The sequence below is a fragment of the Bombus bifarius genome, unplaced genomic scaffold (assembly GCF_011952205.1).
Source record: "Bombus bifarius isolate JDL3187 unplaced genomic scaffold, Bbif_JDL3187 scf7180000007975, whole genome shotgun sequence".
Lineage (NCBI taxonomy): Eukaryota > Metazoa > Arthropoda > Insecta > Hymenoptera > Apidae > Bombus > Bombus bifarius.
This window is the reverse complement of record NW_022884361.1, coordinates 2033018-2059598: the sequence shown is the minus strand read 5'-3', so window position 1 is coordinate 2059598 and position 26581 is coordinate 2033018. Positions and strand designations below refer to the sequence as shown.

The 26581-nt window shown below is 36.3% G+C and overlaps 1 protein-coding gene across 1 annotated transcript in view; it reads left to right on the top strand.

The window, feature by feature from the left end:
* The first annotated feature begins 1293 nt into the window (after nt 1–1293).
* LOC117217271 (trehalase) overlaps nt 1294–26581 on the top strand; it is a 33979-nt gene continuing 8691 nt past the window's right edge. The window contains exons 1-6 of the mRNA XM_033464759.1: nt 1294–1854; nt 17762–17878; nt 21391–21692; nt 22264–22442; nt 24994–25175; nt 26254–26500. Coding sequence (XP_033320650.1) covers nt 1748–1854; nt 17762–17878; nt 21391–21692; nt 22264–22442; nt 24994–25175; nt 26254–26500 — 1134 coding nt within the window. The 5' untranslated portion in view covers nt 1294–1747. The remainder of the gene's footprint in view (nt 1855–17761; nt 17879–21390; nt 21693–22263; nt 22443–24993; nt 25176–26253; nt 26501–26581) is intronic.

Sequence of the window (26581 nt, the reverse complement as noted above, 5' to 3'; positions counted from 1 at the left end):
GAATATTTTTAATAGAAAAGTCGACTCGTTAATTTCTGTTCCCGTAGCACAACGTTCCTTGAAGCGGCGTTTCTAACTCGTCTCCAACGAAGCGTTAATCAGATGATATGATAATAATTGCAGTTCATCAGCATATAAGAAAACGAAATGATATAGGAGCAGTAATATTATGAGAGAGATCACGAAAAAATTTAATTTCCTTCCGTTCCTTAATAAACGTCCTGTAGCGTTTGAAAAGATTTCTTTTCACAAGAGTCGTTAGTCTTCTACGTTTCATACTTTTTCGCTTTGTACCCGGTTTTTCACATGTTGGTGAGAAGAGTCAGAAAAATGTTAAGATGAACGCGCACGTGACTCTTACGAATCGAATTTAGGTTTCGATAAATGACGAATTTGTTACGACACATTTCAGAAAAACGATGTCTGATGTAGGTAATTCTAAAGTCATTATCGGATCTGAAGAATTTTTAAAGAATTCTTAAAGAATATTGGGTCGAGTTTAATCAATAACAGCTACCCATATCTTATCGAATCAAACCAAACAAACTTTCGAGTTTTCAGTTAATATCAATGAACCGATTATTATAATCATCCAACTTTAACCCCGAAAGACAGTAAACATCATAGTATTTTCAGGATGTGCAATAATCATACTACACGTACCTATAGTAAAATCACTTAGGTCATCTGAATTTGATACTAGAATTCATTTATCTAAAACCTAGAGAGTGATAATTTTGTGCATCATTTGTCAAAGGCTGAAGTAATTGACGTGTTTTAGACAAAATTCCACACATAGTGAACTGTTACGAATAATTACAAAACATGATTAATGATTTTAAGTGGTGACATAAGGGATAGAAACCATTCATAAAATTCGAAAAAATTTCAACGTTCGCACGAAAGGGCAACAGAAAAAGTGACAACAGTAAAAATGACTGTGTCCAAGATGCAGATATTATCAAGCACAGTAATCATTCCTTGTCTCATCAGGGCCTGATCAAAATTCCCCGAAGGAACATTAAGACAAATTCGGATGAAAGAATCACGGACGATCCTTACGCGAGATCCTTGCACGATCGATCACAAATCCTTGTCACGTGCTGGCTAGGAAGAACAGGCAAAAAACTCTGCGTGAAGCCTTTCGCCTTGGTCGCTTAGAAAGATAAACGGATAGTCGTCGCGGTCGCAAAGTTAATCGACAGCCAATCAGGCTGGGGGAGTATTCCGGTGTCAGACCAATGAACAAGCGACTCATTATCAACCGACCAGACTCATATAACCGATCGCGACTTCCGTCAGTGTGCACAAAGGGTTCGGAAATTGAGGCTCCGTCGCGGGCTTCTTTCTCAGCGTTGTTGACCATCGTCTATTCTTGAACGATAAGAAGTGTAAAGTCGCGTGTCTCCGTTTACACATTGGTTGGTCGCTTTCGACATCAACAGTGTCCGAGCGAGCAGCCGTTTGCACCACAGTGTGTCTCGCGTGCTGCAACCGCAAGTAGCGAACTGTCAGCGGAAGGCCAAGCGCGATCGCCAGGAGCCGTGTTTGTAAGTGGCGCGCCACGCGTATCAGTCGGTCGGCTGATCGTCGAACGATTCGGCTGCGTGCTGTTGCTACTGGGTGAAAGAGTCTTGGGCTTGCTGGAAATCATCCACAGGCGTCAGAGTTGAACCAAGGGCCGAAGAGGTTCGTCGACTTTTAACCTGAGCTCACCAGCCGTGTGTGACTCCTTCCAGGAAGCACTATGCCAAGTGGACTTTTGATCGCTGTCGGCGTCATCGGTCTGATCGCTGCCTTGACCGATGCCGCCTCGATCGGACATGCCAGCGTCAAGGCCACGGACTGCTATAGGTGAGTGAAAGGGAAACAGCGAGCGTGTGCAAGGTGCCGCTCGAACCGCCTTCTTCCTGCCTGAAAAGCCTGCTTCCCCCATCGCGTAAGACTGCCAGCGCATGGTATACGCTCTTGGCCCATATACGCTTCCTTTCTTCCTACTTTCCCCCGATGAAGACTCGGTTTCTTTGTTCTTCCCTTTTCATTCCTTTCCTTTTCTTTCTTCAATCTTTTGTCCAGTATCTTTGTTCCACCACGTTTTCTGTTCTTTGCCAATCGGGAATGAGGATTTGGAAAAGGGAACGTGGATTAGGCTCGAAAAGTCGCGTGTACTTCTCGATAGATCAGGTAGAAGAAGAATTTGGGGTGGTCGATCATTCGGGCGAGTATTTTTAGATAGAGTAGGCGATTGTCTTGGTAATGGCTCGTGGGTTTTTCATCGGTTTGTAGAATTTCTGGGTATTTAGTTAAGGTGTTTCGTTCGGATTTACAAGGCTCCTGAGTTCAAGCGATTTGCTATCACTTTAACAGCGTATAAGCTGTTATTTACTTGGATAGAAACACGCTTGTAAGATTTTATCCTTATCCTTATTAATTAGTTGAATTAAGAATAATTATGCGTAGAAATTCATGCATGCTAATAACGATTACGAATTCATAAAAATTGGAGTCGGATTTACGCATAATTCTCATTCAAAATGTCGAACGTTCGATTAATTTTCATCTGTAACGTTCGTGTTTGTCAGTAATGTAAATGAGTTGACTGGAGCGAAAATACTACTTGTTCATTTGCATCGACGCAATCAATTATCGATACGAAACGTAAAGTCCCGTTCCTCTTTTATTAAAAGAAATATATATATAGATATTCCATTTTAATTTCACTTGAATCGTATCAATACTGGGTTTAAACAAAGAGAAACGAACAAAGTCAACGTCCCGTAAATACAACGATAATACTTGAAAGCGTATTTAACACAATAATATGTTTACATCAGTTTGTAATGCCGACTGTTTCTATATTTACGAGTGGTACTTTCCTTTCACCTTACTTGAAAAATATTTCGGCTGTCTATCGATGTGAATTTTTCTTACTCACGAATGGAAATCCTTTAACATCTACAATAGTATACGATACAAAAGAATAGACAGGGGCAGTCATTGAATTGCAATACATTGCCAATAAATCATCTATCTACCCCATAAATACACTAGTTCATATCGTAGTACATAAAATACAATGCTATTAAATCGTTTCTTAGAAAAATTTTGTCGAACGTAGAATTTAAAGTAAAATAAACACAAATATAATTTTACTGGATACGGCTAGTATATATTGCATGCTCGTACATGCTGGTTTAATTACAAACGATAATATTCGCTTTGCAATTATTATACAAGAACGATGCAAATTTCCATTTTTTCTAGTCTTTTTAGAACGAACAAAAGTTCCAACGCGTAGTACCGCTGAAAATTCATATCTAAACAACTTCACTTTGCATTAGTACGAATTATCACTATCTTATTCGTGGCCTCAGCAGGGAAAGCACTGAAACCTCAGATAAACTTTGTTAATCTACTTTTACGTACGTGCACGAGCCTGATTGGCGATAAAAACAGAAATTCTGATATCATCGAGATACTATGTTTTATAATGATGTGGGAAGTAATAGAATATGGTCAGCACTTGTGTCGATTGCTATGAACACACACCATGTGCATCATCCTTGCATTCATATATTTTCGTATTCTTTTTTTTCTTTTTATTAAGGTAAACGTAGCGATTTGCAAATTTGTTACTAATAAATCCGCACGTGTTTATATTCCGGAAATATTCTGAAAATTAAATGGATTTATTGTTCCAAAAATTTTCTTGAGTTGTTGGAACTTACAAAAATTTCAAACATGACGGTTCTGGAATTTAACACAGATTTATAAATTAAAAAGAATTTTCTTTCTAACGTACATTTCTTTGTCAAATCAATCGTAAGGTGAAAATAAATATCGACTCGATAAAATCAATTTCTCGTAATCTATTCTTACGATCGTAGTTCAACAAAAATAGAACTCCGTTTCAAGATTAGTTTCCTCTTTCAGAAATTTGATGAATGAATTTAATAGATTCCAGTTTTCTTTAGAACGAGTTAATTTACGATTTATTTATTGCATACTACGTCGATGCAAGGTTGGCATCCATTCCAATCCCGTAAATGCACGTTCGTTAGGAGCAGCATACTTGGTTATCTTTTTTACGCAATCGTTTCACGCATCCACGAGTATCATTATGCTCGGCTTTTTGCCGACATTAAACTGTATGGGAAAACAACAAAAAATGACGAGATAAGCGGAAACAGTATGAGTAGGCTAGTGCTAATGAGATCGATAAGATTACAATAATTTCTAGCGAAAGTACGCTTTGTACGCACTGCTCGTGGTTTTGAAAAGCCGCGATGATCGTTGTTGGACACCTGTATTTGTACCGTATGATGATGCAAAACAGATACACGATTTCGTTTATGCTCGTTATGAACACGAAAACTAAATACTGAGAAAATTTTTGTGCAATTTGTAGCTGTAAAAGAAAAAATTAATATTATGATATATTTGAAAAATTTGTATTTAAGTTCTCGTTATTTTATGTATCGCAAATCTGTTCTTGGAAAAAGTATTTTGTTGTAAAATACTGTACATTTCTTGATAATACCGTTATCGGAAAACATACTATAATTGATACAAATATCGACCTTATTTGTTTAATTCACGAGCGATAAATTATGCAATGATGCATTTTTGTGGAGTCATAGACCATTGGTATCTCCGTAGATAAAATGTTAGTAATGACTGCACAAAAGTGGCAGGAATAAAAATTATCATTAATATTTATTTTCCGGTATTATACCGGCAAGATAATATTTTCAACGATAATTTATTCAGTTCTAACTGAACAATGCCGTATAGTTATAAGGAAACAATAATATTTCTTCAAATGTTGTTCCTGATAACAACATATTTTCAGTCTGTTCTAAAACTTTCGAAAACACGTGTCCTTAAAGAACTCCGAATGATAATTTTTCTTTTATGCTGCCAGCGATTACTGTATTGTTAAACTGTTAAATTGTGGCGTTAAACTGTGTTGTTTAGAACTAGAATAGTCAATTACTCCGGAATAGATAAGCATACCATCTTCATCAATCAAATATCCCATCAGATCAATCGGTATGAGCAGCTCATTTTAATGTAACGCATTTCGAGCACGTGCATAGTATTTGACCATTCATGCTTGCATGCGACTCCTTGACCAAGGGCATGATATAAACGTTATCAATTTCGAATGCAGACAAATTATCATTAATCGTACGCCTCTGTTTATCTGTATTATCGCTTTAATGAACACATCGATGTTGCAAACAAAGAAATATTTTTTAATTCGTCCCCTTTTGGTTAATCTCCGCGACTTTATTACGAGAGATTTAAAGTAGTATATCACTTTCTTCCTTCTAATTGAATCTACTTTTATTCCTCGCTAATCCCATTCTTAATAAGAGCTCTACAACAATATATTTACCAAGAGAATTAGGTTACCCTTATCTTCGCAAATAAATCGATAATTATCGGTAATATGTCGTTTCTTCATTTTTATTTTTAACGATGATACTTCTTAGTCGCACATTCGTTTCGAGAAAAATTATTTCTTCAGTCGAACGATTGCTCCAATTCGATTCAGAATCTGATTTCTCCGATCAATGATCGAGCGAAAGAAACGCGAACGAGAAACGGCATGCGCGAAAGAACCGTAGTAGACTCGTTCACCAATGCAAGCTAAAACAAACGAGAGGCACTGGTACAGCACTTTCGACGCTATTAGATATAATTGAACCGACCTCATTATCGCACTGTGAATTCAGTTCAATGGCTTACCTTCGAGTTTAAGATTAATTCATAATTCGTTACCGACCTAATGCACGGTTTTCAACTTTTTCTTTTTTCACCCGTTTTGCAACTTTGTAGCGCAAAGGATACAAATTTCCTACTCTCCCGCGAGCAGTTTTAAGAGAATCATCGCACAATTCTACTTTCTTATATTCGATGAAATAATCGAGGACTGCAATTTAGTCGATATAGACTCTACAATCAGCATTTTTTGGCTAAGATATGACATTAAACTTATTTTTAACATTGACTTAGACCATCCCTATTTCACGTTAAAGCAAATTTGCATTCCTCTCTAAATCAATTTACCTTCGAATAGAAGTTTCTCCTAGCAAACACTGTACGGAAACATAAGTCCCAAAAGGCAAATGTATTCTCCTTAACATTGATTGTACGTAAGCTCGTTGTATTCTCCTGGAACCAATTTCTATTCCCCTCTGATTATCGATTCGCTCTCGAACAAAATCGTCCTTGTTCCTCGCCAACGAACACAACACGGAGACATATCTGTTTCCCGTAAATTTAAAAGCAAGTATTGTTCTTAAAGCATTGATTAAGATCACCCATTGAGTATTCACGAGAATTTTGATTCCCCTCTGGACATTCGATTCGCCTGAGTATTCGCTGAGCCATTCAACCGAACCGCAATGATGGTAGAAAGTTGGAATCTCGGATTTCCAGAGATTTCAGAGCGGGAGAATGGCGTAACTTCTTCAAGTCATCGTAGAAGAAAGAAGAGGTAACTTGTTCAAAAAAATTTCGCGTCGTTTCAACGGTTGAATTGGCGGCAGGATTTGAAAGCATCCCGGTTTCTCCTTTCATTTTGGTAGCACGAGACGTCATTTCCAATGGAAGTACAACCATTTCGGTCTGGTATAATGTCGCCATAAAGGGTCAGGTTTACGATCCCGATGAAAGCCGGCTCGTCGATATCCCATAAATTCACGACACAGGTTGTTGCCAAGGCAAAGTGTCCAATGATAACGGCACCGTTCGTCTCGTTACAAGTCAGATTATAATCTAAGAACCTATAGAATTTGTGTTTAATTCCGTCAAATGGATCGTAACACGCAGAAAGAACAATAAATTCGGATGATTCAACGCATGAAAAGGATCGTGACGAATAATAGTTATTAACGATAATAAAATTGAAAGGATTGATTACGATATTATTGATATTGGTACATGGTGATAGATATTGATTCCTTGGAGATGTACGGCCCCTTTCGCGAGGATTGGAGCGCTGCCATGAATTATTACGTCGTTTGAAATGAAATATTCATTATTTTATGACACTTCGTGTTCATTATCTTTCAACAGAGGGAATTAATTGAGTAGTTAATATTCTCAAGTATTAGTTGTAGTTGTGATATTACGTGCAATATATATGTATATATGTATATATGCTAGTTAAGAAGTATGTAATACTTCGCGTGCAAAGCATTCGAATAATATGGTTATCATCGGTATAGAGAAGGTGTGTGCATTTATATAACCAAGAATAATATTCCTTCTTGAAAAAAATTTGCCTCTATTATCGCGTAAATCACGCACTCTCTAAACGAACATATACCTACTTCATAACAGGATTTACTTTATATAACGCAGCTTCTCAAAACTCGATATAAGGGGTATTATTAAAATTCGAGGAACGACGTTCGCGAAACATTCTTTTTCAGGAATACATACTTTAGCAAGGGAAGAATACGTATCAGCTGTATAAACTCTTTACATAAATTTTTGTGCAAACTCGTGATATTTTACATTTATTCGAGAATCTTAGACATTCTTAGATGAAGAAATACCTTGGAAAAATCGAATATTCTTCTTCTTAAATGTTGGAATTCCCAGAATGATTGGAATAATTGCATTTGTAAAAAAAAATACTATTTGTACATTCGTGAATCAGTCTGACAAAATAACCTTTCTTGAATGCTTAGGCAGATATTTCCTTGTGGCTTGATATACGCTCGCTACGTACTAACGTAGAACAGCAATCATACGTCAAACTTTTCTCCATAAATTCACCGATTTGCTAACATTCAAAGAGATACAGGAAGGAATGTATTCATGTCGTCATGTATTATGGAAGAAAGCGATGAAGAACGGATTGAAGGTTGTTTCAAGAGGTGCGCACGAACCGCGGTATTTTCCTCGTAGGATCAAAGATGCGCCAATAAAAAGGACCAAGCACGAGTACATTGAAATTCTTATTACGTGACGAGCTCTTATACGCGAATATCTGTTCCTTTGTAGGGCGTTAGACTGTTAGAAATATATCGCGCGTCGGAAGAAGAAACGGAATGGACCGATGAAACGTGAGAAATAGAATGGACGAATTTTATTGCTTCGGCATGCTGAAGATATCGGTGGAAATTATTTCGCAGCTGTTCGAGCTCATAAAAACTTGCAGATCTATATGTCTTGAGCAATAAGCCGGTACTAGCAGTAAAATATGGTCCCAGCTGCATAAAGTGTCAAATTTAAATGAGAGCACAGGCAAATAAATATTATCGAGAATTTTCTCTTCAAGTTTCAACGTTACAGTATTTCGTCTATCTTCGAAGTCTTCCTGCTCTCCGAGATCTTGGCTGTGTAAAAATGTTTATAATTATGATTGTGAATCGATCAGACATCTAAAGAAGTGAAACTACAGGCATGTCCTTGTTATGAATTCGTTACGAAACGTTGCTTGTCCTACTCAACATAGGTAAGCAGCCGATAATGGCGTTTTATATTAGATTGTCTCTTAGAACCAGTCCATTGCGACATATAACGGCCGTTAATATATACTTGCACAAAGCTTTGTGTTGCTTTAATTATCCAGGAAATAATCAGAATCTCCCTGTGCTAAAGAATTTTTTCTTGTTTTACTTGATTATTTAGGAATTGCTTGAATCTTAAAACATTCGTGCGATTCGTGGAAGCTGCCAATATCGGAATTCAGAAATTAATTTAGAAGAATAACAGTATTTATATGTACTCACTTTAAGTCGATAATATCAGGATACCAAAATCCTGCACAATTTGCGAGGAATGTAACTAGGTTCGTCAAACGAATCAGGTTTGTAGATCAGATTTTCTAATAAGAATCTAGCCACGTATTAACACTCTGGAACGAGATCCATGGCAATTCCTGAAAATAGCGTTGCTCCAAAATGAGGAATATTTAAAGGGAACGTGATAAGGGTGCACCGAATGCCGGAAAATTGCTAGGACAAAATACAGGCTGCGAAAATAGAACGAAGATAAAAGCGGACGGTTAAAAAAAAGCAAAAAGAAAGAAGTAATATGAACCGTTGATTCTAAACCAGCAAGGACAGTTACTAATTTCTTGCTGTCTCTGTCGGTACATAAGGAGGCATAGTCGTGCAAATTTTTGCTAGGTTACGAAAAGTATCGAGCTTGAAAAATTTTAGGAAGCTTGGTTGACGCTTGGAAATTTCCCTCGACGCTTCATTTCTATCCGGCTGCTCGTCGTAACTGAGCTATCTGCTTTTCGATATACTCTTCGCCTTTTTGTTCCGCTGATAGGAATAGTTTCGAATATTTACACCGCTCATCTGTCCTTCAATCGAAATAACTTCCATTCAAAAGTCGGTGATCATTTAGATTTATCCGTATCGAATGTTGAATAATTCCAGTAATCAAATGGGAACCAATTTCCTTTTTAATGTTTTCAGCGTGATTTATTTAGATTTATACATTTCATCATTTGCAATTCCTGCTTTCAATTATAATCTTTATGCACTCTGCATACCATTTTTGAAATTCATTTCGTGCTCCGATAGATACGAACGCATGGAATATTAAACGATAAAGAAGAGCAACGAAAAAGAGATACGTGGATGAGGAAAGACTCCGTTTGTGGAAGAAATTTTCCATCCCGTGTAGCGGCGAAGATCTTGCTAGATCAATCTGTTGAGACTTTCGTCTGACGGTGGTTGATGAAGACAGAATAAATCGAAGGAAAATCGTCGCAAGAAGGAAAACTGAAGGAGAAATAGACAAGCGCGATCGACTCTTCAATTGACCCGTGAAACCCCGGAATAGTTCAATCTCGTATCGAGAAGGTGATAAGGCAGGGTGAAAAGGTCAAATTACTTCGATCAAGAAATCAATTCGATTTGCTTCTTGCCCGAGTCGATTCATAAAAAGGAAGTTAGTCTCTGGAGAATCTCGCTGACGTTCGATCGACGTTCGATTCGAAATTCGAAAAAAGCATGCGAAAACTCTTTAAAGAAATGTCACCAACCAAAATATGAAGGACCAAGTTAGAAGGGACTTCTAGAAAAATGATCGCTTCTTTATTGCAGGAATATTTAATTATGCGTATCTGTCTCGTAAATAATAACGCGATAACAATTTAATTACACACAATGATTCTTACCTTGCACGATAACACTCTACCTACGACAGTAATTCAATAATTTTTATTTTCTCTCTCTAAAAGTTCTGCTACTCACTTTAAGCTCTAACTCGACTGTAGAGAATTTCTCTTTTTGTAAAAAATCGAAAAGGAAGAGCAAAAAAATGATAAAGAGTACTTATATTATGCGGTTTTTTACAGTTGTCGTGAATTTTACGGTATATTGATTTGACCTAACAGCCCCGTGAACTTCTCTCAAAGTAAAATATCATTGGCAGCGAACGTATCGAATTCTATTATCGACTTAAATTTCTCAGTATTTTACCTGTTGCTCCTATAGATCCAGGTTTACCTGTACGATAAAGCACACTCAACTCACGTTACACACGGTGCATCTTTGAAACGAGTCTGGCGACACTCGAGCTCTTAAAGCTGAATATACAACTTTGTCGCGTTTTACTTGTTTTTCTTTTTTTTTTTTTTCAGCCACCCGATTCCTCAAAGACATCGTATCCGGGAAATCGACGTGCAAACAAAATTACAGAATTCTACCGAGCAAATTTACAACCATCCAATCGGATCGGGTGCTGAATACCGACCGATTACAAACGATAAATTTTTCGCGTGTCGCAAAATTATCCGACGAATGTAATTTCCACATTATCGATAGCATATCTTGTGTCCCTTTTCATTGGCGTCAAATTGCAAATCTTGCAAACAGAATTGCTCGAAAATTACTTCTACGTACATACATAATAGCGAATGAAATCGCTGCGATATAAAGCTTTCGCGAAGAATATTTGTTAAAATACGATTCGAAAATGCTTTTCCGAATTATGTTCCGTATCGCTGAGAAAATTAACGCATAATCAAATATAAATGAAAATTCCAACGTGTTTCATATAAAGTAATGTTATTTCAACGACGTACAAATTGCGTACCGATTCTCAAAGAGAAACAGCGAGCTTTACGTTTAAAAGGATTTCCGTTACGTGAATGGATAGCTAGTGTCCTAGGACACCGTTTCGAGAATTGTTCTATCAACGCTTTTATTCTCCGATTGAAGATAGGAGAAGATTCCTGATCTTGACTGTGTTCGGTAAAATCAGCGAACGATACACCGAATGAATTCTGCGAACGAACGAATTTCTGCTGTATAAAAGCACGCTTACCATAGAATCTTCATTACGGAAATTGAAAAGGGTGGCAAAGCTGTTGAAATTAAGTACCATACGACTAAGTTGCGCTAAATAAAAGCATAATTGAATGATTAATATCACGGGCTGGTATTGTGGTGTTTCGCAACGGTTTGTGTTGAGTTACTCAATTTTTGTGTAATTTATATTCTATTTGACCTGATTACCATTTTTCCACTTGTTGTATGAAAAATATGCAATCCGTGTAAACATCTTGACGTTTGGAAATATGTAGAGGTTGTTTACAAGTAGAATAATACTTTATCTGCAATTTTGTGATTAATACGTACTACTTCATAATTCTAACTATGTAGCCATACGACAATCGTGGAAATTGCCATTACCACAAGTGTACGTTCGATTATATATATACTTGCGTTTTAAGATTTTTTACAATTGAAGCTATTCAAACGCTGAGATCTTCCATTGCTATCTCCGTTCAACGTGAGATTAATCGAAACGAATACGAAACATATTACAACAGAATTCCCGAAAATGGAATATAACAATATAAAACAATACACCGGTGTTATATCCCAACGCTTTTTTCCCTATCAATCTGCTGCCACCCTCGAATCACCTTGTTTCTCTGAAATATATTGCCTTCTAGTTAGCAGGTAAGCCACAAAACCATTGTTCTTCGTGCAATTTACTTGGCTTACCAGCCAATTGGTCGCTTTAGAGACTTCCAATTACGTGAACAGTCGCTGTTAACCCTCCGACTTGATCCAATTCAGTTCATAGTTTTAATCCTCGCCAATGCTGGATATATTGATCTGTGTACCACCCCAGGATACTCTTAACAATAATCCAGAAATCGGTAATGGTTCCTTAGGCAAAGACCTTAAGCGTGTACGCATTATCCATAAATACGTATTATCCGTTAAATGAAAATAAATCTCGCTGTCCGTTTCATTGGTTTGTTTTATCATTCTCCATACAACGATGACGATTTACGAAACGTCCCACGAATTCGATATTCGGACGATATTCTGTAATTAATGGTACAATTAATAGCTTGAGGTTATGGAATAAAATTATTTTATAGGAGGTTTTGTTTTCAAGTAAATTCACTTAATGCTTGTCTATACGCTTCATTATGCCCTGATTTAGGAGTTCTCGTTGTTAAATGCTATCTCTATATACTTCTGCTTGTGTTTATTGCTTTAGATAATGTAGAACAACGCACGATGAATTTTATTAGCTTAGAGATTATTTAAACTGTTTCTATTCTATCGAATACGTGATACTTTCCAGTGCGCACCTTATTTTATCTCGATGCTTGTACTTTTTTCAGGATATACAATCGATTTCCTATCAAGTCGAGTGATAGCCACGATCGTCCAGATCGTCAAAAAAAATATCAACGAGGTAAAGCGAACATTAAAGTTGATTTAAAGAATATTATATAGCCAAAACAATTACAACTTTTGGGATCATGGAAGGAGAAAGTTTAATTCGTTTTAAGGCGTGAATCTTGGTAACTTGAAACGTCTATAGACGTTTCTGCAAGCAGAAAATTACGTCGTTTCGTGGATCGTGGATCATTTTACGAGGGAACGCGAGATTACTGGAATTCCGGTTTGATCGGAGTTTCTTAACGGTCCTGGATCGAGCTTCGCACTTAATTGACCGGTCGTCTTGTTGCTAATTTACGAGATACTTTGCAGAATTTGATGGTCGAATAAGTATGGTTTACACGAGTTGTCTGTGATTCGCGTTTTCATGGCGATTCGCCAAGAGCTTTTGCGTAATTTATGTCCGTGAAATTTACGATATCAGCCAGATTTGGTTTCAAGTTTAATCATTTTGAGCAAACGACTACGATTGACTCGCCGTTTGATACTCTGATTTCGATCAGACCATCGCTTTCTTTCAGTGGTTTCATGGTTTTCCAGATTGGTAGATAATTATCGTGGTAACAGGACTTTCCCTTAACTTTCTATCGTGCGGACTTTTCGTGAGAAATCAACGTCCCAAATTCAACAATTTTTTGAGGATTCTGTAACGAAATAACTAATATTATAGATATTAAATATTATATATTGTTCTGGTACTTATTATTAAATTCTAAGTAAAATTATTTATTTAAATAAGATTTTATTGTGCCCCCAAAGATAATTTTTAACTTTGGAATCGATGTAAATCAGAAGGATATTTTTATAAAATGCTTTTCCATTTCTAAGATTTAACATGATTTCCCGTCTTTCTCCCAGCTTGTCGTATAATAGCGTCGTGGGAAAATCCACCTTATAATCCCATAATCGTAATCACGGTCATTACAAGAATATATGAGAACGTGCGAGGTGTTTAATAAACGGACATAATAGCGTTATCGACCGTTTAAACACGGAAACAACCATAATTCAACCCCTTTGATACTTTTGTTTTATCGCAGCTAGAATTTCAAACGTCTCATAGGTTCATCTCCGGTGTTATATTACTTCGTTTGCATATTATTTACAAAATCACCTATCATCAAATGTGCGTGCTATGCTACTCTTGCTCGAACTTTCCTATCGTCTACTTCCAAGGGATGTAAAAGTATACAAAAGTCGTGATACTTGGCAAAGTTACTTGGATAACTTTGAATATTATTTACGATACTGTATGCATAATATCTTGACACAGCCCGCTGCATAATTCTTTAAACAGGAATATTTATCCCTTCTTGCTGGAAATAAGGTCATCTCTTACTGACGTATGCGCGTAAAATTTATTTTAGTGAGAAAATTTTTCTCTGACTCTTCTTAACTGTTAATCTTATTTTCAACTTTTTAAACGCAGATTTAACCATTTTCAGTCGCAATAAGAATACATGGCTCGACATTTATCTTTTTCAGAATTAATCTTATCAATTCGATTCCAGTGTATCTTTTAATGTTTACTTGCTTTTTCAACAATCAATAATATAATTCAACGATCAACAATATAAGAATCTCTTATGGAATTTGCAATACATACAAACATAGTACGTATAAATACATACAAAAGTACCGTGGTATTACCGCAGGCCAGTTTTAACCTTAGTCTTTACCACTTTTAGGTCAAGTTTTCATCATCGCTATCTATCATTCTAGATTCATGAAATATAAGTTGGCGACGCGTCTAATAAACATATAACCGAGTTCCTCCCGATCAAGGTAACTGACATAATTTCCTTGAAGGAAGTTAGCTACTCATATTTCAAAGTTTGAATGTAGTTCGTTGTTGAAAAGTACATTCCTGCCTGACCTTAAGCGGCGTTTCTCTGACAGAGAGCATCATCCGAAATTCCTCAGAGGCGAAGAGTTAGTCGCAGCGTGGAAATGTTGCGAGGGCGTGTATCTCAAATTACAAGGGAAAGCAGATTTAGTTCAGCGAGCAACCGTGAATCCTCATTCGCTGAAGATGTAACGAAATTTGTTAGACACGCGAAACTTTCCGAGATACTCGATTCAAGTCTACAGATTTGTATCTCGAAATTTGCCTTTAGTTGTTATTTAATAATTGCCTTCTCTCTTTCATATTAATTTTCTTTATTCGCTCTGACCGACGAGTATCGCGAAACTTTATCGATGTACCGTTGATAATAGATTTATAGAGGCAAAGAAGAAACGATCGAAAGAAAGAACAAGTCAAATACCCTAACGCGAGTAATTTGTCTCTCCAGTTGAAAACCATAATAAAGTGGACTGATAAAATATATTATATACAGTAACAAGCCAATTTTCTTGATAATTGTCATATGATATATGTATAGTGGTAATAGTGTATCACAAATTCTATGTAATCCCGATTTTGATTAATTTATTTTATACATCTTGTACGCTTTAAGTGGTAGAATATTATAAACATACTTCATTTCGAACCTCGCAAGGGACTCGAATTTAAGAGGCAATTTATTCTGGATTATATCCCACGGATCCAGATAAAATATGTGTGTGTGTGCGCGCGCGTGTGTGTGCGTGTGTGTGTGTGTATCAGAGAGAGAGAAAGAGGAGTGTTGAATATGTCGATTGAAGGAACCCCCGAGGAACCTTTTTTAAAGCGGAATTCACCATCTTTTCTCTGCTTGAAGCTCGACTGATGTCGATTTCACGAAATAACCTTAATTAATTAAGGAGAGCTCTCGAAACATTATCAGCCGGGCAAATAGACAAAAAAGAAACAAAGAGCCTGGGGGAAAGACATAATCGGGGCAGGGCTTCGTAATGATGATTCGTCGTTTGTTTTTTATTCAAGAATATCGGTTATCGGTATTGAAGGGCGATGGTTTTACACGAAACCATGCAAAACCCTTAAGAGCTCTCAGAAAATTGAGACAAAACCTGAAGGGAGCTTGCTAATCGAACATCTCGCGTTTCCTAAAGTTACTTTATAAATTTTCATACGTAGCTTGAGGGTTCATGAAACATGTATAGGAATTTTTATGACGGGATTGCGAAGAAATTTCGATCCCAAACGGGTGCATAATTCTCTATCGGACATTCACGTACAAGTTTGACGAAGGTACATCCGGCCAAACGATAAAACGATAACAGAAGAAGCAGGTAGCCTCTAAAGAAATTCATGGCTCGGGTGAAACGGCTTGCCTTATCCGAAATATTCTCGAAACGATTGAAGAAGTGGTTCCTCCATAGAGAGGTGACCACCCCGATATGGAAAGATCGTGATTTGTTTCATCGTCCACCTTCTCGTAGTATCCTCTATATTTTTATCTTTCTCTCTATAATTTTACATGTTCTACGCCGTATAATATTTTCTTACATTTCCCGAAGACTGTGGACTGTTAATAACGAGTTTTAACGCTTTGCTATTTTCAATCAAGAAAAATATAGTACCACGACGATAACGACAAAAGATACAGGAAATCTAGCATTACGTACATTTACTTTTAGGATTAGTACGTCCCATGGGAGAAAAACGCTTGGATACACGTATATTTTAACGTGCACACGTATCTGTCGAACTGTGAAAAAAGAAAAGTGTGTCATCCATTAGGAGTTTTGAAAGCTCGAGCAACAAGATTCCATCAATCAAAAGTAGACTTCCGATAGCTTTCTCTGAACCAAAGCCAAAGATAAAACGCTCGTATATATCCGGTAGAAAGGGAAACTGTAACAGAATGACGAAGGTCGACAACCTCGACAGCTCCGTAATATCTTTTTTTCTTCTTCCCTTTTCCTTTTTTCTTCTTTTGTGACTCGCGGTGGTTAGTATGAAATCTAGGGTGTAGCAACCAGCAGTAGTTACGTTATCGTCGTTGCTCTCTTTTCATATTTCGAAGGGAAGAGAGAAAAAATGCAATGCAAGATCAAAAAAGATAAAAGGATTTCGAAAGCTGAAGAGGTGGAGGACACTCGGTTTTTTTATTTCTTCTTTCTTTTTTTTTTTTTTTTCAAACGAAAACGATAACGTCAGGGAAAATCGGGCGATTTTTCTAGATCTCGGCACAGGATTCTTCTGTTTTCTTCTCTTTCAAGGAAATATTAAATTAAACAAGAAATATATCAATTGTACAGTGACAATGAAACGTTCATTGACATGGACCGGACTTCTCTACGAACAGAATTTTATAATCTCGAAATTTACCGTGACTTGTAGAAACAAACCTTTTTATTCTAGTGCGCGTGCATGCGCCGTGAAATTCAACGAATCTCCGGTTGGATGGTCTCGTGTGATTCGATGGAAGCAGATAAAAGTTGTTTCCAACGGCAATGTATTCCATAAACACGATTCTCGAGGTTTCGCTCTTTAAACGTCGTGTGATAAAGCTGAGATAAGACCGCAGATCGATAGATAAAACGAGCATATTAGTCGGAGGTAGAAACAATAGTTTTCTACCGAGATTGAATTGATCGCGTCGTAACACGAAAACGTATGTCGTAACACAAAATACTTACATTTCGTGTTTATAGCGCAATTATTCCCCATAGGGCGTCAATTATATGCTATTAAAATGTTAAATCATTGCCTTTTAACTATCAAATAACGTCAGAATCAGAGTCACGAAACGCAAATTGATTTATGTTTTATATATGCGTATGTGTTTCGCTAGCCTTTACGCGTATATACATGCATGTGTTCATCGGTAATAGCTATATAAATGTCATCTGTTTAATGTACCGTGTGTACGGTTGTAATAAAATGGAATTTGATTAGGATTTTCTAATAGACTTTGTGTTTATTCCTTGCCGAATGATCTTTCAATACGACCAAAATCGGATCGCGAGTTAATCGGTTTAGCGAACAGTTGATCAATGTAATCAGATTATCGATTCATGCTATTGTCTACGGCTGCGGCGATAACTCACTATAACTACGTTTATAATTCTGATATTACGTTTGAGAACATTGTTATCTAAGAAATTATGTAAGAATAGTACACAAGACAAATACGATGATTCCAGATCGATAGATTTGTCATTTATTTATTTTTATTTTCCAGTGAGATCTATTGTACCGGAGAACTACTGAAAACTGTGCAGCTATCTAATATCTACAGCGACAGCAAGACATTCGTCGATCTTCAACAGATAAACGACCCTGAAATAACTCTCGCCAAGTAAGTTCGACCAACGATTTTTTTAACGCAATTAAAACTTGTTGCTATCGAACAGAATTTCTTTTAATATCGTAAACGTTCCATCGAGTGTGTCGTATAATTATTATCAACTCAGCATAAATCAGTAATAACATTTCATTTTTCTGAATAAAAGAATACACACAAACGAGACAATTGCTCGATATTTTGTGATCTTAAATAGTAGAGTGAGCTTCATTTCACTTAACACTAGGTTTACGGGACCCGTCAATTTGACGGATTTCGAACTTCGAAATGAAATATCTCAAAAACCATAGCACCAATTTTAACCATTTTGCATCGTAAATTAATCATTTCATCTAAAGAATTTATACACAAAATTATTTTTTCCTAGGCTTTCTAATTTTCGAAATCTGTATCATATGTAGTATACCTATCTCTACGGGACCCGTCAAATTGACGGGTAAATGAAAATACGCATTTTTCTCTAAAAAATCGATTTATTCAAATTAAGTCAGAAAGGACAATATTAGGCTTCACATTTAAATAAATTATTAATAAATAAAAAGTCTTTTTTTAAATTATCACTAAAAAAATAACAATAACATTAACGGTACAGGGTAATCATATGTATTGAGCACATTTTTTGCAAATATACTGAATGTTGTTTGTGCATTTTCCGCATATGATCTTTTTGCAATATATACAATAATTATTACTTCTATTTTTTGCAATAACCCACTTGGCAACTTTTTCGCACTTCTGACTTTGAAGATGACAGAAATGAAGCGTCTGATCTTTGGCAAATGTTTTTCTTGTTTTCTCCAGCTAAGTCCTCGGCTAAACAAAATATGAATTCCTTTCTGAATAATTTCGATCTGATGCACTCTCTATATAATATCCACCCGTTTATCGCTGCCAAATCCAAAATATTGAAAAAGACTTGAAGGGGCCATCGGAAACTCCCTGCTTTCACACTATATTTGCGTGCCATTTGGTCAACGACGTCCACACCAAACTTTGTTTTATTGTAAAAAGCAATGGTTTCTGGAACACGATTATAATTATCTTCTCTTCGTACACCTGTATGTTTGGTGCTTAGAAGGAGGACTTTTACTTTAGGTTTACTTTTATACACAGTAAGCGTGCAGTTTTCTGATTTATATAAATCTGAGGAAAACAAAGTCATCTTGTCCTTTTTTTCCTTCGCTGGTTTTGCCAGTTCTCTTTTATTCGACCGGATGGTCCCAACCAAAGTTGTTTTTTGTGCTAGCAATTTTTTAGCTAGCGGGATGCTTGTAAAGAAATTGTCTGTCGTTATATTTCTGTCTCGTTGTAAATATGGTTCGACTAATTTTAGTGTTACAAACTCGCTCAACGGTATTGAGCATCGAGTTTCATCTTTCCTCATATAAGGGAAATCACTCAAAATATACTTTGTTTGGACGTCAACTGCTAACCAAAATTTAATGCCAAATTTATGGGGCTTATTCGGCATATATTGTGTAAATCGGGCTTTCGTTGGAAATAATTGCTCATCTATCGAAATATTTTCATATGGCTTATAACAAGCCTGGCTATTACTTATAAACCTGTTCCATAATTCGGAAAGTGCAAAATAGTTAAAATTAATGCTATGGTTCTTGAGATATTTCATTTCGAAGTTCGAAATCCGTCAAATTGGCGGGTCCCGCAAACCTAGTGTTAATGTTATTGTTATTTTTTTAGTGATAATTTAAAAAAAGACTTTTTATTTATTAATAATTTATTTATACGTGAAGCCTAATATTGTTCCTTTCAGACTTAATTTAAATAAATCGATTTTTTAAAGAAAAATGTGTATTTTCGTTTATCCGTCAATTTGACGGGTGCTTGTAGAGATAGGTATATACGAAACACCCGTAAACCTAGTGTTAAGGTAAAATTCCAATGTTCCTTCTTTCTTTCCGCGTAACATGAATAAGCGGCACAAAGCCGTCTGCAATTTACGATCGCTCCGAAAACGAAATCACGGTGACCAGACGCGTTTTTAAATTGTTCCTACGTTAAATCACTCCGTTTACTGGGACTTTTATAGTATCCAGTTTACGATACTCGGCTACGTTCGCTTTCGTCCACTTCCATCGTAGCGGATTACTCCGTGAACTTATCCTATCGTCGAATGCAGCCCAATTCGATCTTGCGATAACCATATCTATTAAATAACCGCTACTGCAAGCGAATAAAAGTTTTACCCGATAAAATAACAAGTACTTGGGGAAACTATAAATTCCTGCGATTATGAGATAGCTGAAACGTGAAATTTTTAAGATCGTTAAAATTAATTGTCTCGATAAATCTATCAGCAGTCCCCAGTTTTCTAAATATTGTCCTCTTTAACAATTTTCCCTGTCTTAACTCTGCCGCGATTCTGGAATCTTCGATATTTCAATACCTCTGTTTTAATTCGAACCAAGGAAAGCATTTTTAACATTTTAAGAAAATTATTCACATACGATGGAAACAAGTAATCACGCGTATCAATGATTCTTTCAAATCTTTCTCAAGTTGAAAGATTTCTCAACAATGGAAGAATACGATTCGGTTGAAAACGACAGAAAGCTTGTTGCGGCGATGAATGCACGATCAATCAATCTTTCTTCTCCATTCAACGATGAAACGTTCTCACGACATTGCGTTGCCACGAGAAAAAAGTTTGGAAATGCATAAAATTCTTACAATTCGCTACTTGTAGAATGTGGAAGAACGTATCGAGAACTATAGAACGTCTGCACCTTTTCGCAATTTTCTTGGTGATCAATTCGTTTTCCGTGGTCAACCCACCGACATAAAGCGAACATCATTTTGGGCGAATGTCTCGTTCGAGAGATACGGTTGGCAATTTTCGCTGGCTCGAACGAAACGCGAAATTCTCTCTCGTTTTATGAGCATTGTAAAGCGAATTCGGGAAGAACGTAAAGCTCATCGTAAGGTTAGTGTTAACGATCAATGGAACTGATCGTTCCTGTATCAGGAGCAAGGCTAAATTATGAATATATTAGATGTAGATAAAAGTTTTATTTTATGTCTTATACGTTTCTGCGAACAGAAATATGTAAAATGGAAATTTATAACACCAGCATGGCACTTCAATTACAATCTCATCCATTGCAGGTCATTAATTATTAGACTGTGGATTTTTATGCAAATTCATACTTTTGAGAAACCCAGTTAAAAGATAGAACTTTGATAGAAAATTGGTTTACCTACTAAATATTATGGAAACCACTATACTTTGGATGTTTTTTATATTTTTTCATATTATGTGTATTCTGTGTAATTTTCCACATTCCAATTTCTCAAAAGTGCATAAAAAATCTGCAGTTTAATAATTCTGGAGTTAAGGAATGCTATTTTCTCTTGAAGCGATCTTTTAATAAAAAAGAATATTTATCATCAGCATTATACTAGTGAATCTTTCTGATAGATTTTCTTTACATCTCATTATTATGATTGCCTAACTAGACGATCGTGTTTCTTTTCACTCCCTACAGCTTCTACGAGTTGATGAAAGAAACAAACAACAAACCGACTAAAAGCCAGCTGACTCAGTATGTTAATGAAAATTTCGTCGCGTCGAACGAGCTAGTAAACTGGACACTGTCAGACTGGACGAATAATCCCTCGATCTTGCAACGCATCCAAGAACCCAAGTACTACGAGTGGGTGAAAGATCTGAACGAAATTTGGAAGAAATTGGCGAGGAAGGTGAATCCTGAAGTTGCCAGGCAGCCGGATAGGCATAGTCTGATTTACGTGCCCAATGGTTTAATAATTCCTGGTGGTCGTTTCAAAGGTAAAATTTTCCAATTTCTAATACATTATACAGATTCCAGTAACTTTTACCGCTAAAGACCTGCTAAACATTAAATTATTTATTTGTCAAAAAGTTACTTCGTTTAGTAATTAACCGATCGTCTCTTTTTATTTGCTTGTAAAATATTACATTTGCAACAAATATTTGAATTTTAGTTTTTAACTATGCCTATTTTGTAATTGTAATGAAGATAAAACTTGTCGTCCATTGTACTTTGTGCAACTCGATACCATAGGTTCAGCTGTATGTTTCACTCTATTGTATTTCATGTTTAACATATAATCCGATTGACTCGAACGATCAGCTGATATACGACCGCCAGCGAATATATTAATAATAAATCACGAACGGTATGCAAATTAAGTAGCGGTACAAAGTATGGTATTCCGAAGTGGTCAGTTTTGAAACAAATTACCAAAAATTTGAAATTTTCACCGATGCAAAAATATACTTGATTTGACCCCTATAAATCGTAAGATTTTAAACGCGAATCTGTAAAAATGCCAGAAGTACTAAAATATACTTTGACAATGTTCTTTTATCCCGACAGAGTTTTACTATTGGGACAGTTACTGGGTGATTGAAGGGCTACTGTTATCCGACATGTATCAAACTGCCAGGGGAATGATAGACAATTTCTTATACATGGTGCAGAAATATGGGTTCATACCCAACGGTGGTAGAATTTATTACCTCATGAGGAGCCAACCACCCCTAATACATCTCATGGTACGTCATACCTTTCCATATTGACTTTAAACTCGTTTTCCTCTCTCAACCGTGTACATATGTACGTAGCATCCCAAATATGTAGGATCTATCAAATCGCAAACAGATTCGTTCTTTTCTTTTCTTTTTCTTTTTCTCCTTTTTTTTTTGTTTTGGCCCGTTAGCCATCGTTTTAACAATAACAAATATTTCTCATAATAATTTAAGAGAAAAAATCGTGCAAAATGTGATGTACGAATAAACGAACGATGCAATACACGTAGTTCGCTTAATTTTTGTGATTAATCGTAGCAACTTGTGCATTTTGTATTTTGGAATTTCTGTAAAATTACGTAACAGGTAACAGCCCCCTCGTTCTACTCGAAGATTTGTTTTCCCCCCGAAAATTCGCTATAACTACGAATCGACGAAAGGAATTATTTTTTTCACGAAAAATAAATCTGCTCGACCGCCAGGTCGAGTGGACGCCACTAAACGATAATGTTGTTTGGAATGTCAATTAGCGTCGGTTTTCTATCTCATCGAGACATATTCCATCGAATTTGAAGGTCATTTGACCGCGGCAGATAATAGCTTGTCCTTCGAAATTTCTACGAGCGACGCGAATGATACAGCATCTGAGGGTTATAATAGTCGAATCCTGCACTCGGTTTGTCGCAGAGACTTCGCGGGAACAAGAATTTTAAAGTTGCCTGAAACTCGACTTCCTCGAGGCAACATCGGCTAAAAGTTTTCGTATTTCCTTTCCTGTGGTGTGGCGAGACTAGCACTGGAAGATTTCCACACAATTGAGTTGGGGAAACTCAATAGTCGGAAAATGTCTGTAATTTAAGACCGAGATCGATATAGCCATAGTGGTCCTTTCATAGTGAAATTGTTGAATTTTCCTGTTTCTTTCTCTCCTTGGTGCAATGGAGTACCGTGAAAAAGATATTAATATCTCGCGGTTGACGAATGTCGGCTCGCTGCTATTATTATCGGTTTTGTTGTAGGTATAACGTTGCAAGGATTGAAATGAAAGAGAAATTAAGTTTGTCGGACTTCTGTTATAGGGAATTCAATAAGCGAACTTGGAGTCGAGTAATCTTAGTCGAACAAAGGATTTTTTAATTTGAAATTCAATTTAATTATATAAGAATGGTGAAACATTTTTTACCGCTTACCTTGACAAATAAATTTGATATTACCAAAAACAGAGAAATAGAAGTTGTTTGCACAGAAGCACGTGAACCGAATAACTTGAACAGGTCTTTGCATTTCTAGGAAATAAACGCGGCCTTTTATAAAAATGAGAAAAGGAGGAAAAGAAATATGGTTCGTGGCGAAGAGTCTAAGTCGTGAAATTTAGAGTCATTCTCGGTGCATTCGTTTGAATAAACTCAGAAAACCCGCGAGAGCCACGAAAATCATGCTTGTGCAAACTCTTTTAGTTCACGCGGAGAAAATTATTTCCCTCAGCGTATGAAGATTTCAGAATCTGGTAAAAAGATTGCCGTGAATGTATACGGTTCTTCCAACCAACTCTTTGACAAGACGAAGAGCATTCCTCTTGGAATTGTACTTCGGATATTTCATTTTTTATTTTCAGAATCTTTTAAACTCGATCGAGATAAAGAGGTTGGTCTGAAATTTTTTAACGCGATCTCTGTTGGATGTTTCAATTAAAAATATCGAGTCGTTTTACCAGAAAACGCTAATCGAGTAAGATAAATTTGATAGACTTTAATTTTTATAATTTTAAATGTTAATGATTCTTTGTAAAATTCGAAAACGGAAAATCCAGAGATAAGATAGTTGACGAGTTAATGTATCAAAATAAAAAAGTTCAGGTAACAGTGCTTTTATGGCGGGAAGAAGTGTTTAGTGAAACAAACCCGCTAGCCAAGACTATTGTAGTCTATGACGCGCGTTTCGAAACTTTGTTCCGTAGTACCGCACTCGAAAAGTTCGATACGGCAGAATTTCTACTTCCAAATGTCAGCCCCTCCAATGTGTTTTCGGTAAGAATAGTCTGATTGCAGCTACGCCTGTTTATTCCAAAGATATCGAAGTTCTGAACAACAATCGCAAATATCGCGGAAGTTTGCTGGACATGGACATATACCAACGTTTATAAATTACGATTTTGCTCGATTTATACTGGAGGCGCCCGAGTAGCGCTCAAATTACTATAGTAACCAGTTCGAATACTTTGATCATTCGTAATTCGAACTCAAGAAATGTTAAATAGCTCTAAAATATATATTAATTTATTACATATTTAGTTATGTATATATATAATATATATACATATTATATATATTTAAATATATATTTAATATATTTTTATATTTTATATTATTTATTATATAAATATATTATAAATATATATTTTATATTTTTTAATATATATTTTAAAAACTTTTGAAATAATTAAATGACCTTATAAAGATTGACGTCTGCAAGTGCCAATTTTGTTATTGCATAGTAGGTTCTACAAATGAATTCTACACTACAATTACGTTCTGTAAAAGATATTGTACATATAATAATGTTTGATTTTGACTGATAGGTATCAAAATACTTGGACTTTACTGGGGACTACGATTATCTGCGCAAAGTTATACCGACCTTGGAAAGTGAGTTTGCTTTCTGGCAACAGAAAAGGATGATCGACGTAAAAAAAGACGGGAGAACGTACAAAATGGGACACTATGCCGTCAACAGCACGAGACCTCGACCGGAAAGTTACAGGTTAATTTTTAATTTCATTTGAGATCGTTTTGGATATTTACATTTCGTGTATAAGCATGCATGATTCCTAATCTTAGATAACGAAAACCACGACGTTGCCATAGATAAAAATACAGTTTATCTTCCATAAGATCTCGAATGTAAACTTTTCCATTAACGAAGTATTTAATTCGATAAACCGACGTGTTTTTTTTTTAATGTATGTCATCTTAAGTTCGATCTACTTTCTTCCAAAGATAACGACATGACTTAGAATGGAGTGATCAATATGAAATAACATCCTACACGTCAATTTTATTGTTTCAATGTCAATGTATAGAAATGAATTAACTTTCGAAATGGATTTGCATAGTGGTAAACGAAATTACATTCAAAGCACGTACACTGGTATATAAGCTTCGAATTTGTTACGACAAATGCACACCCTGAAACTACAATGGAAATTATTCAAATGTTTCAGCTCCTTAGAACTGTTAATATGATGCGGCATAATCAAATGCAAATAACGGATTCACGAGTTATGGCCATATTCATGCTCCTCATACATGAATTTCGAATGCAGTTGCGTTCAAAGTTTGCCAAATTTGTGTTTGTATTTCGCTCACGTGGAAACGATGATCTTATACAACTTAGCATTTGGGAGAGAGTACTCTGAAACTGCTATACCTTTGACCTGATTTACATTGATGTTTGGCTTACGTTGTCACGACATATCGCGAATGATTATGATACCCGACGCGTAGCTGTGTTTACAGTGAAAAAATGTTTGATGGAAATCGAGGACTAGCATCTTAAATTTTGATCGATTGCTAAAAAGATGGTTTTGTTTTCTCAGTAAAGAATTATTGGCGATTATTTATCAGTTCAAGGAAATTCGTGAATCCGCCAATCCTGTCACCTCGGTATCTCTCGATTCTTCGCACTGTCGGCATTGGAATTTTTTGATTTTTCGATCTGTCCATCTGGGAATCCTTTGATTCCTCGTTCTTTAACCTCTTGATCCTCCGATCCCTCGATCCTTCGATTTGTCTATTTTTACTCATACATGCGTGTGCTTGTTTTCTTTTTTTGATATCAGGGAAGACTACGAACAGGCGCAACTACTACCCGAAAAGTCTCGGGATTTCTTCTACAACAATATAAAAGCAGGCGCCGAAAGTGGCTGGGACTTCTCCAACAGGTGGTGTATAGCGGACAACAATAACAGAACGCTCAGTTTACTGAATATCTCTACGCAGCACATTATACCTGTCGACCTTAATGCGATTCTGCAACAAAACGCCCGGCTCCTCGGCGAATTTCACAGTCTGCTTGGAAACAATGCGGTAAGCCGTGGAGCATTCATTGCGAAACCGAGCTTTGTTCAAATTCTCTCCATAAACTCGCCTGCCCGATGTTGTTCTAAT